The sequence below is a fragment of the Coptis chinensis genome, chromosome 3 (assembly GCF_015680905.1).
Source record: "Coptis chinensis isolate HL-2020 chromosome 3, ASM1568090v1, whole genome shotgun sequence".
Lineage (NCBI taxonomy): Eukaryota > Viridiplantae > Streptophyta > Magnoliopsida > Ranunculales > Ranunculaceae > Coptis > Coptis chinensis.
Window position 1 is genome coordinate 123,827,795 of NC_141458.1, and position 15,927 is coordinate 123,843,721.

General features: G+C 36.1%; 1 protein-coding gene across 1 annotated transcript; it reads left to right on the top strand.

The window, feature by feature from the left end:
• The first annotated feature begins 12,321 nt into the window (after positions 1-12,321).
• LOC147514118 (LOB domain-containing protein 30-like) lies at positions 12,322-15,917 on the top strand. The gene is made up of 2 exons (XM_086597537.1): positions 12,322-13,009; positions 15,306-15,917. Exons 1-2 carry the CDS (start codon positions 12,683-12,685, stop codon positions 15,681-15,683), a joined length of 705 nt encoding a protein of 234 aa, XP_086453663.1. The 5' UTR covers positions 12,322-12,682; the 3' UTR covers positions 15,684-15,917.
• The last annotated feature ends 10 nt before the right edge of the window (positions 15,918-15,927 follow it).

The following is a 15,927-nucleotide window of genomic DNA, read 5'->3' on the forward strand; positions in this document are numbered from 1 at the left end:
GACAAAAGTGCAAATTCAAAGTTTCCTTACTCACAAAATTTCGTGTTCATATAGTTGGAGTAAAGATTCGATCTAACCTAAAGTCTAGGACAACTACAACTTGGTTTTTACTCTTAGGAAACTAGTGAGTAAGTTTAAATACTAATACTAGGTTTCTTTTCTACACAAACATAAAAAAGATTAAGTTTCAAGTGAATGCAACTAAAACACAATACGATTTACTAAAAGAAAATATGGAGAGTTAATCCTCCTCATGTGAAGTTAACTTTTGTTGTTGATTTTAATAAGTTTATTTTATTCTTCCTAGAACTCATAGACAAGTCTAATAGAAGAAATCTTGATCCCTAATATGTATGGCTCATCTCTAAGCTCATACATGCTAGCAAGTGGAGCCAAAACAATGACTTATCTCTAAACTCATCACTTTGTTCCCTAACTAGCACTACACCAACTATCATTTTGGGATAGGGTGTAGGTCTAGTTGTTCTTCCTAAACAACCCACCAAACCAACAACAAAGATTTTTCCCTCACATGAGTTTGATTAACTCCCTAAGGGGAAGTTAGCTCATGATCCTTGGGATGAAGGATTACAAGTTAGAAAGTACAAAAAGAGAGAGAGAAAAAGGAAAAAGAAGACTAATTATCTAACTCACTTAGTTTTGATTTATTTTTAACTAGAAGAAAACCAAAGTTTCCTCCATTAAAACTATTATAAGCTTTTCTTACAAAACTAAAAACTCCATAAATAAAAATGACTAAGGAACTAAAATAATACAAGGTAAGGAAAAGAAGTCAAGGGAGTAAATGGAGTGTCCCCCCCCTTGTTTTGTTTTCTTCTCCATTTGAGAGAAATCTCATTTCCTCCCATGTGAAACATCAAACCACATTTACTTCATTTTTATCCACCACATTAAAACAAAGTGACACCTTGCCTTTTTTTTTTTCTATTAACACCTAATCTAATTAATTACATGCAAGGTGTCAACTTTGCACCAATAATTTGTCATTTTGTCTTGACATGCTCCATGATTGATAACTCATCCAATCTTGTAGGCCGCGATAGTGGGTCCTATGTACAGATCGATGGCGGTCCGGTCTTTGGGCAATTTTACAACTTCCGCCTATCGTAGAGTTCATCGCCTACGATTGTCCGAGCATCTCACTTGTCGCGATTCGAGTCCCGGGTTCAAGAGGTAGAAGCTTCCGTAAGTTTGATGCTTCGTGTGATTTGGAAGAATTCATATATATGTCGTTCCTCGTGCTTTATCGCAGGTTTAAATAATATTTCCATGTTTGCTGCGAATACCTGCAAAAGTATGAAAACATATTTATTTCATGATTATTAAACACATAATTAACTAAATTTATATGTCTCAATGGGGTTTCATAATACACTTTTGGGTGCTTATCAGGAACCTTGTAACTTCAATGCCTAAGAAATATTTCAGTTCTCCTAGATCTTTGGTCTGTAACTGTCTTGAGAGATTGACTTTAAGTCGATCAATACCCTGTTTATCAGACCCTGTGACAATGATATCATCAACATACACAACTAAGATAATAATCTCTTGATGGGTCTTTCGGTAAAACACAGAATGATCATATTCACACCTAGTCATTCCATTAGCCATCAAAACCTGGCTAAACTTCGCAAACCAAGCTCTAGGAGACTGCTTGATCCCATAAAGAGACTTCTTTAATTGACAGACTTTCCCCCCTTGAGCAACAAAACCAGGAGGTTGAACCATATATATTTCCTCCAGAAGATTTCCATGTTAAAAAACATTCTTCACATCCAACTGAAACAGAGGCTAGTGATGATGAACAGCAAGGAGAAATCACAATACGCACAGAGGCTAGCTTTGCAACTGGAGAAAACGTCTCGGAGTAATCAATACCATAAGTCTGGGTAAAGCCTTTTGAACCCGGCAAGCCTTTAAACGATAAATAGTTCCATCCGGATAATGCTTAATAGTGAAAACCCACTTTCAAGCAACTGCTTTTCTTACCAGAAGGTAGATCTATAAGGACCCAAGTGTCATTAGAATACAAAGCACTAAACTCCTCGTCCATGTAGGAACCGTTATGGTTGCACCGAATGATTTACAAACCGCGAAAACCCATGCGCAGCGGAATAAAGGGTTCTCATGATTTTGTTTAGAAATATACATTTAGATCAGCTGTGATAACTCTGAGAATAGGAATTCTACGAATCAGCAACCTCTTGATCCTCTGTTGTATTTCTATCTTAGAATGGACATTGTGTGGGCAATGATCTACCAGCCCCTTCTTTCTCTCTTGTCCTCTCTCACTCACAAGATCATAATTGAATTTGGAACTTACTTTTCTTGAGCAAAACCTTGGTATTTCGGCCAGAGAAAGAGGGTTTCTATTTATAGGCAACAACAGAGACCATGAGGAGAAATCAAGGTTAGGTTTCCTGACGGGCTTGGGCTTTCCGTGTTCGCCCAGAACACACAGCCCAAGTCCGTCAACAAATGGCTTATTCCATTAAAGGTCATTGTTGCACTACGACCCTAATCCCAAATTACGTGTTATGTTTATGGGCTCCATATTATATGCTCGTTGATCTCCCCGTGTTTAAGATATCGAATGCCCGTTGATTAAGTCAAGTTATTGACAACTACATTAATCAACTTTTTATGTCCTTGAGTAGTACCACTCAACCTCATTGTCATGTCGGATTAAATCCACCTGCAGGGTTTACATGACAATCCTTATGAGCTCTTCAAGGGGACATCATCAACCTGACTTCCTGCGGATCACGGATTCCTTTTATAATCAACAACACACCTTACATACAATGTCATTACCCAATCCATCGAGTTTGTTGATTCACAAATGAATCTCACTCATTGATGATTCAAAGCAATGTACAATGCACGTAAGTGGCCGTTATTATATCCGGATTAAGAGGACAAGCATCCATAATAACAGAGGTGTTTGTTCTCTTATATAGTCAGTATAAAGAGAAACAACCTCACTTGGTCTTGTTCAATACACACAAAGTGTACTAGTGTAATCCTATAGTCAAGATAAGTTAATACCATATTATACTACAACCGTACCAATGGTTTATCCAAATCCATCTAGGTTGTGAACGTTTACTTATACTTTATAAAGTGCTGATGATATGATCTTATGTGTGTCACCACACACCATATTATTTACAACATAAAGTATTAGACACATGCATATAAATAATAACATATATAATATGCATAACATTTGCCCATATGATTCTCATTCAAAATATAAAGAATTAGAGTTAATGCAAAAATAATGTTTTTAGTATATAACCCTATCAGTCTATTGCTTGCTTCCAGCCAGGATGGGATAGATCGTCCTTTTAGTTAGAAGGGACAGAGACTAACAACAAGGATGTAGCAAAAGACTTCACAGATGGTGGTAAATGATCAGTGGAAACATACTGAGAAATAGAATATTGGGCATACTTACTAGGAAGACGCATATTGGCAGGTGGACGTTCAAGTTTTCGTAAGGCAATAAGAACATCGAGGTCAGATGGAATGGCAATAAGATCCACAGACACAGTGGGAAGAGGTGAGGGCAGCAGAGTAGTTGAACTTTCGGCCTCAAACTCTCGAACTGCAGCTGAAGGTACTAGGGCGTGTGCGAGCTCTGGTAAGGCCATCAGTGGGCGCGGCACGCGCTCCATCTACTGGAACTCAATATCAAGGGGGAGCGCGCGCTCCTGTAAGACCATCTGTGGGCGAGGCACGCGCTCCATCTACTGGAACTCGAACATCAAGGGGGGGGGGACCCGCTCCATCTGTTGGAATTTGAACATCAGTTGCAGTAACCGGATTATTAGCTCCCTTATTTACACCAAGATCATATTCAACAACATCAGATGGCATAACACAATCCTCAAATGGTTCAGAGGACATCTTCCCTTCTGAAGAGTAAAACGGGACATCTTCAAAAAAAGTAACATCAGCACAGACAAATGATTTGCGCAGATGAGGACTATAACACTTGTACCCATTATGTGTACGCGAATACCTAAGGAAAACACACTTAATAGCATGAGAGTCTAACTTATCACGACCCGGCTGAAGATTATGAACAAAGCAGACACAACCAAAAATCCGAGGGGGAAGATGGAAAGAAGGTTGACCAGGAAAAAAAATAGAGTATGGTGTTTTTCCTCCTAACACTGAATAGGGCATATGATTAATCAAGTATGTGGTAGTAAGAACTACCTCTGCCTAATAAAACTTTGGGAGATTTGTTTGAAACAAAGCATCGGGCGACTTCAAGAATGGGTCTGTTCTTTCTCTCAGCAACCCCATTTTGTTGAGGTGTATCCACACATGAGGTTTGATGTGTAATGCCATGGTCATCTAAAAAATTCTTGAATATTGTAGAGGTATAGTCTTTGGCATTATCAGTTCAAAAAACATGCATGTGTGCAGAATACCGATTAGTAATCTCAGCATAGAATTTTTGAAAAACAGAGAATACTTGAGAATGATTTTCCATAATATATACCCAACAAACACGAGAGAAATCATCTATAAATGTAATAAAATACTTGGTGATATCCACTTTTCCTATGTTAGAGATTGTCTATTCTAATTTTGACAAAAGTGAAATTTCAAAGTTTCCTTACTCACAAAATTTCGTGTTCATATAATTGGAGTAAAGATTTGATCTAACCTAAAGTTTATGACAACTACAACTTGGTTTTTACTCTTAGGAAACTAGTGAGTAAGTTTAAATACTAATACTAGGTTTCTTTTCTACACAAACAAAAAAAAATTAAGTTTCAAGTGAATGCAACTAAACACAATACGATTTACTAAAAGAAAATATGGAGAGTTAATCCTCCTCATGTGAAGTTAACTTTTGTTGTTGATTTTAATAAGTTTATTTTATTCTTCCTAGAACTCATAGACAATTCTAATAGAAGAAAACTTGATCCCTAACATGTATGGCTCATCTCTAAACTCATATATGCTAGCAAGTGGAATCAAAGCAATGATTTATCTCTAAGCTCATCACTTTGATCCCTAACTAGACACTACACCAACTATCATTTTGGGATAGGGTGTAGGTCTAGTTGATCTTCCTAAACAACCCACCAAACCAACAACAAAGATTTTTCCCTCACATGAGTTTGATTAACTCCCCAAGGGGAAGTTAGCTCATGATCCTTGGGATGAAGGATTACAAGTTAGAAAGTATATAAAGAGAGAAAGAAAAAGGAAAAAGAATACTAATTATCTAACTCACTTGCTTTTGATTTATTTTCAACTAGAAGAAAACCAAAGTTTTTCCTCCATTAAAACTCTACAAGCTTTTCTTACAAAACTAAAAACTAAATAATAAAAATGGCTAAGGAACTAAAATAATACAAGGTAAGGAAAAGAAGTCAAGGGAGTAAATGGAGTGTCTCCCCCCTTGTTTTGTTTTCTTCTCCATATGAAAGGCAGACTCATTTTCTCCCATGTGAAACATCAAACCACATTTACTTTATTTTTATCCACCACATTAAAACAAAGTGACACCTTGTCTTTTTTTCACTATTAACACCTAATCTAATTAATTACATGCAAGGTGTCAACTTTGCACCAATAATTTGTCATTTTTGTCTTGACATGCTCCATGATTGATGACTCATCCAATCTTGTGGCCCCGCATAGTGGGTCCTATGTGTAGTCCAGTGGCGGTCCGGTCTTTGGGCAATTTTACAACTTCTCGCTTATGCATAAAGTTCATCACCCTGATTGTTTGAGCAGCTCACTTGTCGCATTCAGAGTCCTGGTTCAAGAGGTAGGAGTTTCGAAAATTTGATGCTTCTGTGCGGATTTGGAAGAATTCATATATATGTCGTTCCTCGTGGTTTATCGCAGATTTAAACCATATTTCCATGTTTACTGCGAATACCTGCAAAAGTATGAAAACATATTTATTTCATGATTATTAAAGACATAGTTAACCAAATTTATATGTCTCAACGGGTTTCATAATACACTTTTGGGTGCTTATCACTTGGCTCCAAAAGGCCAGTGATTCTACAAGGACCCCAGACATCTGAATGGACTAACTGAAAGGGAGCACTAGAACACTTATTTAACCTATTTTTGTAAGTAGTACGACGATGTTTATCTAACTCACAAACCTCATAACTTAAAGACTGAATACTAGAAGAAATACTGGGAACTAAACTTCGCAAACTAGCCAGAGGAAGATGACTAAGACGTCTATGCCATTGAACATGAGAAATTGAGACTGTGAGAGCCTGCTTCTGGTGAGAGTGCCCATAATCATCTTGAAAGTAATAGATGCCCCCGTGCTCATACCCCCCACCAACTAGTGTCTTTGTCTGTAGATCCTGAAACACAACATGAGTGGAAGAAAATATTGACATTACAGTGAAGAGATTGGATGAGACGATGAACAGACAATAGATTAAAGGGGAAATTTCGAATAAGCAAGACAGAGACAAGTGATATATTACGAGTTAACTGAATAGTACCCCAACCAAGAATACTAGCCTTAGCCCCATTTGCTAATGTGACATATGATGGTGTGTGAGTATACTCAAGATTAGAAAACAATTGGGGATTACCTGTCATATGATCAGAAGCTCCTGAGTCAATAACCCAAGAGTTGTTACCACTTGTATGAAAACATGTTTGACCTGAATCGGCTAGGGTCGCAGTGGGGTGGTCGGATGAACTCGATGAACTGACTGGAATAGCTTGTATCCGCTTCATCAGGGCTGCAAAGTCTTCTTGAACTCGTTGAAAATCAGTCACTTTCTGATAAACTACTGTGGCATTGTTGGCTTTGTGCAAAGGTGGGCGTCCTGTTATATCCCAACAAAAATCAAAACTATAATTTATGTGCCCACAATGCTTACAAGGATCAAAACCGCCAATACTACAACCATGGCCACTCCCTTGGTTACGCCCACCTCCACGTCCACGACCCCCTCTACCTCCATTACCATGACCAGAGGAGGGGTTGTTATTGCTGCTTGGAGGGATCAATAAAGCCGCACTATCATTGCATGCCTTGGAGGAGGTGCAATAATACGACACAGACGAGAGTAAGCTTCAGACAGAGTAGGGAGCTTAGATTCAGCTTGAATTTGGGTTTTCACATTAGCAAACTTGGGATGTAGCCCAGATATAAATTTTGAGACTCAAAATTCCTCTCTTTGTTTCTTCAACTGCTTTATGTCTGTAGTAAGTGGGTGATAAATATTCAGTTCTTCCCACTTGCTATGAAGAGAATTGTAATATTCAGAGATAGACATATCTCCTTGAGTGAGATCAAATATGTTTTCATACAACTGAAAGATACGAGAAGTATTTGAGAGATTGAGAGTATGATTCTTGTAGATACTCTCAAATCTCCTTCGAGGTTTTAAAAACCGCACAGTATTACAAACATATTTCTCCATAGTATTCCACAGGAAATTCTTAACCAAGGCCTCATCTTTCGTCCAGGTTGTCTTTCCTTTATCATCTGGGGGATCTGTCAGATGATTTTCCTTACCTTTTCCAGTAAGATAAATAGTAACTGCCTCTGTCCATTGAAGGTAATTGGCAACACCCTCCAATTTGACAGAGGTCATACCAACAGAGAAAACAGACGTATTACCGAATTCATCGGATTTTGGAACAACATCAATCATTGTAAAGAGAAGAAAAACTCACTTGATGGAAAGAATACGAAACTGCGAGACAAAGTACTACGAGCGCGTGCGCGCTTCGAATACTCCTTATGATAGGGTTATATACTAAAATCATTACTTTTGTATTAACTCTAATTCTTTATATTTTGAATGATAATCATATAGGCAAATGTTATGCATATTATATATGTTATTAGTTATATGCATGTGTATAATATTTTGTATTATAGATGATATAGTGTGTGGTGATACACAGAAGATCATATCATCAATACCTTATAAAGTATAAGTAAACGTTCACAACCTAAATGGATTTGGACAAATCATTGGTACGGTTGTAGTATAATATGATATTAGTCTATCTTGACTACAGGATTACACTAGGACACTTAGTGTGTATTGAACAGGACCAAGTGAGATTGTTTCTCTTTATACTGACTATATAAGATAACAAACACCTCTGTTATTATGGATGTTTGTCCTCTTAATTTGGATATAATAACGGGCACTTACGTGCATTGTACATTGCTTTAAATCATCAATGAGTGAGATTCATTTGTGAATCAACAAACTCGATGGATTGGGTAATGACATTGTATGTAAGGTGTGCTGTTAATTATAGAAGAAATCCGTGACCCTCAAAAAGTTGGGTTGATGATATCCCCTTGAGGAGCTCATAAGGATTATCATGTAAACCCTACAGGTGGATTTAATCCGACATGACAATGAGGTTGAGTGGTACTACTCAAGGATATAAGAAGTTGATTAATATAGTTGTCAGTAACTTGACTTAATCGACGGGCATTCAATATCTTAAACACGGGAAATCAACAAGCATATAATATGGAGCCTATAAACGTAACACGTAATTTGGGATTAGGGCGGTAGTGCAACAATGACCTTTAGTGGAATAAGTCATTTGTTGAAGGACTTGGGCCGTGTGTTCTAGGCAAACATGGAAAGCCCAAGCCCGTTAGGATGCCCAACCCTAATTTCTCCTCATGGTCCCTGTTATAGCCTATAAATAGAAACCCTTCTCTCCTGACCGATTTCACTATTCATTTATTGGAAAAGAGAGGCAAAGAAAGAGAGAAAGAAAGGGTTGGTAGATCGTTGCCCACACAACGTCAATTCTAAAGATAGGAATACAATAGAAGATCAAGAGATTGCTGATTTCATTAAGCTTGGATTCTCAAAGTTATCTTAGCCGATCTAAAAGGTATTATTTCTATCCAAAACCGTGAGAACCCCTTATTCTGCTGTGCGTGGGTTTTCGCGGTTCATAGATCATTCGTTGCAACCATAACAGTTCCTACACCTTAACTGAGCATGACCCACGCTTGCACGTAGAGAGTGAGAAATATAGCGAGATGACAATACCACGCCTTCTCCTTATAAAAACCTGGATGTACTCCTCTTTATCAATACCGAGAGATTGCGGAAGCGAAACAATACTAAAACAACAACTAATACTAAAACTGGAATCTTGAAACTGAATATCTCTCTCCTAGCATTCTCTAAACATAGTCGATTTCTGATACAATGTTATTTATGCTAGGAGATATATATGGTGGTTAGTTGGTTAGGTTAAAATGATTGAGTGGTGTAGAAGAAGAAAAAAAAAAATAGAGACACAAAAAGAAAATAGGGTTTAGAATATATTTATTATAACCTACAATATATATATTTATATTAGTTATAGACTTAACCAAAATAACAAAACTTAAATAAGTTACGGTCTCACCCTCATAGACCACCTGTGCGTACTCAACAGTCTTCAAATTTAATTGGTAATTTTAATGTGGGCAGTTCCAATCAATGCAACGGAGTTGTTACGTTTAAAACAGCAGAAGCCATTGACTGATAGTGACGAGTGTAAATGTAAATAAGGTGTGGGACCGATATGCTTTTGTCGTGTAAAACATCGAATAGACAAGATGCAGACGGCGCGGTGGAGAATTGCTACACAAAATTCCTACTGCACTGAGTCTTTAGTCTTGTTGTTCAAAATAAAATAATAGAATCGGGAAAACGTTACGCTTTTTAGAAAAAACTGAACGGCGAGTGGGACCTACTCATTTTCTTTGACGTTCAATGAGGTCATCTTCTAAGCCGTTACGTCCGATTTAGTGACTCAAACGTGTCAAACAACCATTTGGTTTAGTGCACGAGTTTGTTTGCATTTTACATGCTTTGAACTTGGATCTTCCTCCTTTTTTTTTTTTTTTACTTTAAGCAACATTCGGCGATTATTAATCATTATAATCAGTCCATCTTTCATATTTGATATGCAATCACTTTATTCTTTGGATACGTAATTCCTTATCCATCCTTCATAATCTGAAATTTTGATTTCCATGTTATTTAGGCATTCGTTTTAATATAATTTGGAAGCACGGCTGCAAGACTGCCTCCATTGGTGGCGTCCAAATAAAAAAAAAAAACAATTCTTTGTGCTTGTCTACAAACACTTATTCATATATGTTTTTGTATATGTCAATGTTTCATTGCTATTGCTTTCGTTGCTTGGGGCGTAATATTTTTGAAAATGGCATGAGAGATTGAGAACATTCCACCCTTTCCAAGAATTTTCAAGGATAAGTTTCATATGTAGAAGAATTAGAATTTATAAACGAAAGCCCTGAGGGAATAATTATTTGAAACTAGTTTGTAGGTTTTTTTTAAATATTTTAGAAAAAATTAACTAAGTTTTAAAACCCGTTTTAATTTTCTAACCAATTATTTTTAATTAAATTTTAAAAAACCGTTTTTTCAATTGGGAGAGAGATTTTGTTTTAATAGGAAAATGATTCACATACGTTTTAATTAGAAGTGCTAGAATTTGTTTTAATAAGAGAAAAATTCTCGTTATAATAAAAAAATTTTGTTGCAAAAAAAAAAAATTTGTTGATGATGTGGAATTTTAATAGAGCTCGAAAATACCTCTTATTGGAGTCCTATAAAATTTTCTTATGTTGATTAACTTATTAAAGTTGTGTTTTATTAAGAAATTTCTTAAGTTTAAGAGTTCATGTTGTATTATGGAAACTTCTTATGATTAAATTAAAAGTGTCCACGTGCCATACCTATGTCTGAAGAATGCGCCACTTAGGAAAGAAATTGTCCACATAAGATGTACTCTGCTTAGAGTAGAACTATAATATATACAAGGTTTTAGACCCGGCCATATCACCGGAATCATTTCAAAAATTTATAGCCCATATAAATTTTTGTGATGACTTCAATAACATATAATTATTAGCATAATTTTTTAGAATTGATTTAGCAATTGGAGTTGTATAAAATTTCCTTGCGAAATATTAATTGACTTATTAGAGTTATGCTTGTATTATGAAACTTCTTAAAATTAAGAGCTCTTGTTGTATTATGAAATTTTTTATGATTTAAGAGTGTCCACATTGCATACTTCTCTCTCAAGAGTGCACCACCTAGGAAATAGATAGTCCACATAAGATGTATTCTACTTTAATATAGATGAAAATGTAGAAAGGTTATATATATCTCATATTCTCATCAAATTCACCATTTTAGTCTGAGACTATATCAGTCAATATTCCCTTGACGAATCAAACATACACTAGAATTAGATAATACCATCTTAAGACAGAATTACATGAATTGACCCCTTCTGATAATAGTAACTTAGTGGCCAGTACAGAAAATTAGCAAACACATCCCGATCGAACATCTATCCAGCTATGGTAAAAGAACGACCAACATAAAAGTAATGGCAAACATATAACAGCCAGATCACCTATGAAGTGATATTATTATTGAAGAAGTTGTTAGCATGCGTATGGGCAGAAGTTCTAAATTTCTACTTTGTAATGACATATCTCATCATTAAAATATATGCGCACTAGTCTTTCATATAATTCGTCATTAAGAGTCACTATTCTTAGCGCCCGACCACAGTTTCTTATAGACATACTGTACTCAAAAGCGCAATTTTGTATGTCTACGCAATAAAACTGCCTGTTATATATACTTATATTACATTTGGTGGTCTTGAAGATGAACAAATTAGTTCGATCTAGAATATATATTAACTTCATGTCTGTTTACAAACCACTGGCGAACAAACTAGAATGTTGTTACTTCTTACAGGAAGCAACGTAACTGTTTAGTTTATTTTGCCAATGGTTTGTATTATAAGCTTGGAAAAAATGTGATGATTTTTTTGTGTCTGACATGTCCTAAACTTCTAATGGAAGAACGGAAAGAAAAATGTAGAATCAACTTTGAATTCGATCTGGAAGTTAATCTTGTGCATCATGCATTTACGATTTTAATTAAGAGATATCGATCGACTAGGCCATGTCATGTTCCCGTGACTGTGTTAAGGTGCTAGTATGATTTGTTTTAGTAAAGATCCACACATTCACACCCTAATCGATCAATTCGATCATATATATGCCAAGTGAACTTATTTGGGCATATATGTCAGTATGATCTATTAATTGAGATAATACTATTTTAGGATACCAACAAGGAAATAAGAGTCACTGTATTGATAGAGCAAGAAGATAAAACTAATAAAGCAAGCAAAGGTGAGAAGTATTGGCGTCTTTTGCACTCTTAGGCAGCTTAAAAAACGCGAGCAAGTATAGACAAACTTCATACACGTTTCCACTTCTAAATTCACTATTTCTTCTTCTTCTCCTTACCTAGCTAAGCAAAGGCAAAGCAAACCAAGTAAAGGAAAAAGAAAGAGAGAAATAACGTGTTTCGTTCGAGAAATGAAGATAGAGTCTGCTTAACAATTTCAAGTTACTTGGCCTATCTCATGTTTGCTTCACGCAAACAGCTAAAGAGGGGGTTGGCTTCATCGCGTGGCTTCAAAGGTTTATTTGGAATTAAAAAGGAAAAATAAAACCAAACAAACTAAGCCCAAAGCCAACTTTTCTAGGAAAAAAAAAGATCATATAGATAAGGTCTATAATTTGTTTCCTTTTTGGAACTAGGAGATGAGTGCAACCAGTAGTAGTAGTGGTGGCGGTGGTGGCGGCGGTGGTGGTGGAGGAGGTGGTGGGCCTTGTGGTGCATGCAAGTTCTTAAGGCGAAAATGTGTGGCGGGGTGTATCTTTGCTCCGTATTTTGATTCAGAACAAGGCGCAGCGCATTTTGCAGCAGTTCATAAGGTGTTTGGTGCAAGTAATGTGTCCAAGCTTCTTTTACACATACCAGTTCATAAGCGTTTGGATGCAGTTGTTACTATTTGTTATGAGGCTCAAGCTCGCTTGAGAGATCCTGTTTATGGCTGCGTCGCTCATATTTTTGCTCTCCAGCAACAGGTATTTGTCAATTAGATTCCATAACTTAAGCAATAATTACTACTTTATGGCAAACAGGTTCTTGAATAGGTAATCACCTTCGTTCCTTCACGTGTATTCTTTTCACGTCTCTTTTTTTTTTTTTTTTTTTTTTTTTTCATTTTCTTCCTTACTTTTGGGCATCAGCTAGCAGCTTTGTTTTGCTAACTATTATTATTATTATTATTTATCATTTTCCATGGTTAACTAATTGTTGAAATATAGCTAACTATTTAACATTAACAAAATAACTGTATGGATTCTTTCCAAAAGCCCTATTACGTTACTTTGAGAGAATTGATATAAAGTGTTAGTTGCGATTAAAAAGAAAATGCACAATTATTTTTATTTTCAGGGTATAATGTATTTCCTCATATATGTGAATTTTCAAAAGGGCGTTACAATAATACTCTATTTTTCCTCAAAGTTTGAAGATTGATTTATTTTTATGTTAATATGCAAACTAATCATTACGTGTTTGATAATATAATTTCATTAATAATCCGGTCCTTATTCTTAGTTTGAGTTCATATCTCCTCCGCCTTGCAATAGGATTTTCGAAAAGTGTTCGTACCCTCTACCAAGGCGTAGGTGATTTATTTGGATTCTTTTTAAATATAGGAATTTGATATTGTCTATGGTCTGAAATCTAACATGAGGAATTCTGATTAAGGAATTTGATATCGTCTATGGTAACGAAATACACTCCACAGGCTTCTCTCTCAATTTTGGAAGCTAAGTGTTTTCAAGAACTTACTTCGTTTACAATTGGAATAAGATTTATGAGAGTTTGCCACATTTAGCAAAATGCATGCCACGTCTCTTATCAACCTCAGACTCGGGGTGAAATAATAAAAGAAATAAATATATAGCATCTACATTTGGAAGTAGAGATCTCATAATTTGCCACGTTAAGTGAAGCACGCACCACGTTTCATGTCTAGTACTCATGCGTTTTTAAAAATAAAAATAAAAATAAAAATTTGAAAGTTCAAGTTATTTCACGACGGTTACTCACTTACTCCTAGGGTTTTTATTAAGATTTATTATAATTTTTTTTTATTGGCAAACTCTGTTCTAAACAAAATTAGTTGTAACTTAACTTTTTGATGCTAGCTGGGTTAGTTCAATCCCCAAACCTCTGGTATTAGTGTATCATCAGCCAAATGTTTTACCAACTTTGCCATTTGGCATGTGTAATATTTATTATCATCTGTTTTCCAAATAATTATTTTATTAGATATATATTCACTACTTTTAGGCTTTAGCAAAACTACTTGGTGAACATTTGCTCTATTTTGTGAAATATCCGTTTTTCAAAGGATATTATTGAAAAGAGAAATTCTAGCTGAAAATGCATTTGTGAATTGCATACATGCAAGTGATGCAACCACATCTAGATGACTAGAAGTACTCTTTTTTATCGTGAGATTTAAAAAATTAAAAATAAAATACTTACTATTTATTCCCAATAGAAAAAATGACTGTTTTAGTAAGTGGATGCATGCAATTCACAAGTGAGTTCAGGGGCCAGGGCTGGGGGTGGGCTATAGCAGACCCAATTTTTCAGTTGAAAAAAAAAAAAACTAGTTATAATAGTATATAATTCACTCAAAAAATATATTTATAGTGTATATTTGTTGTAGCAGCCCCTTAAGAGCAATCATGGATCCGCCCCTATGTGAGTTGCCTACTTAGTGTGAGTTGCCTACTTAGTTTTGAAGATCTATGAAAATGTCCGAACCCAAGATAAATAGTAGAATGCTAATTGAAGATCTGATTTTCTTACAAGATTATACTGATTGGCTTATCAAGTCAGACATTTCCTTTAGTCCATGCAAATTTTTAGTTGTTTCATTAAGTGAGATTTAATCCGCTTGTCTTTTAGCCCGAATATACTAATTTGGTTATACCAATCAGACATCTAGCAAATGTCTCTCAATTTCTTAAAGGCAACGGGTTTCATGGAGACCTTTTACGTTAAGTTTCACTCTCAGATGGGTGTATATCTGAATTGAGATCATTTATGTTTCCCGACATGTTCATACTGATCCAGGAAATAGTTCCTTTCTCTTTTTTAGATGGGTAAACATATGTACAGAAATGAGTTCCAATGAAATGGTAACAAGTTTCTCAAGAAACGGCTATATACTGGAACGTTACGTAGTAACTATCTGGTATATATAGCTTCGTGCTGGGTAATAGAGCAATCCAAACTCCAGAGTGGTTCATAACTGGTGGCTTTCTGTGTTAGTTTCTAATTGTGTTTGTTATGTAGGTCGTAAACTTACAAGCCGAACTATCTTTTTTACAAGCACACCTAGCAACATTGGAGCTTCCATCTCCACCACCAGCTCCACCACCTGCAATGTTTGTTAACCCACTCTCGATTGTGGACCTTCCATCAGCTTCTAGTATGCCTGCCAGCTTCGACTTATCGATGCTCTTTGATCCTCTAATGCAACCTTCATGGGCACTTCAACAAAGACAAATGGATTTTCGACAATATGGAGGTAGGAACCCAACCGATAATCCTTTAAGTGCAGGCGGGGATCTTCAAGCATTGGCGCGGGAGCTACTCCAAAGGCAAGGGACATCTGCAGGGGCAGCCCCTCAACCATCAACTTCAGTTCCACCATCGTCACCCTCCGGATGAGAACTGATCCAATCGAGCACTAGTGTTTGCATTCGTGGGACATGTTACCCAAATCTGCAACTTATTTTAGCATTTTGCTATGAGAATAGAAAGAGTACATAGATGAATGTTCAGTAGAAAGTAATCACATTTAGTATTAAGGCCCTGCATTTAGGGCCTCGCATGGCCACGTGCATTCTAATAAGAAAACTTCCATCTGTTCTAATAAATCATGGGGAGAATACATTTTGTGTCTGACGACTCT

What these genes read in the sequence shown, in the direction of transcription:
- LOC147514118 (XM_086597537.1), top strand. Translation starts at nt 12,683, where the DNA reads ATGAGTGCAACCAGTAGTAGTAGTGGTGGCGGTGGTGGCGGCGGTGGT. An exon ending in TTTTTGCTCTCCAGCAACAG is followed by an intron (nt 13,010 to 15,305) that starts GTATTTGTCAAT and finishes TTTGTTATGTAG; the next exon opens with GTCGTAAACTTACAAGCCGA.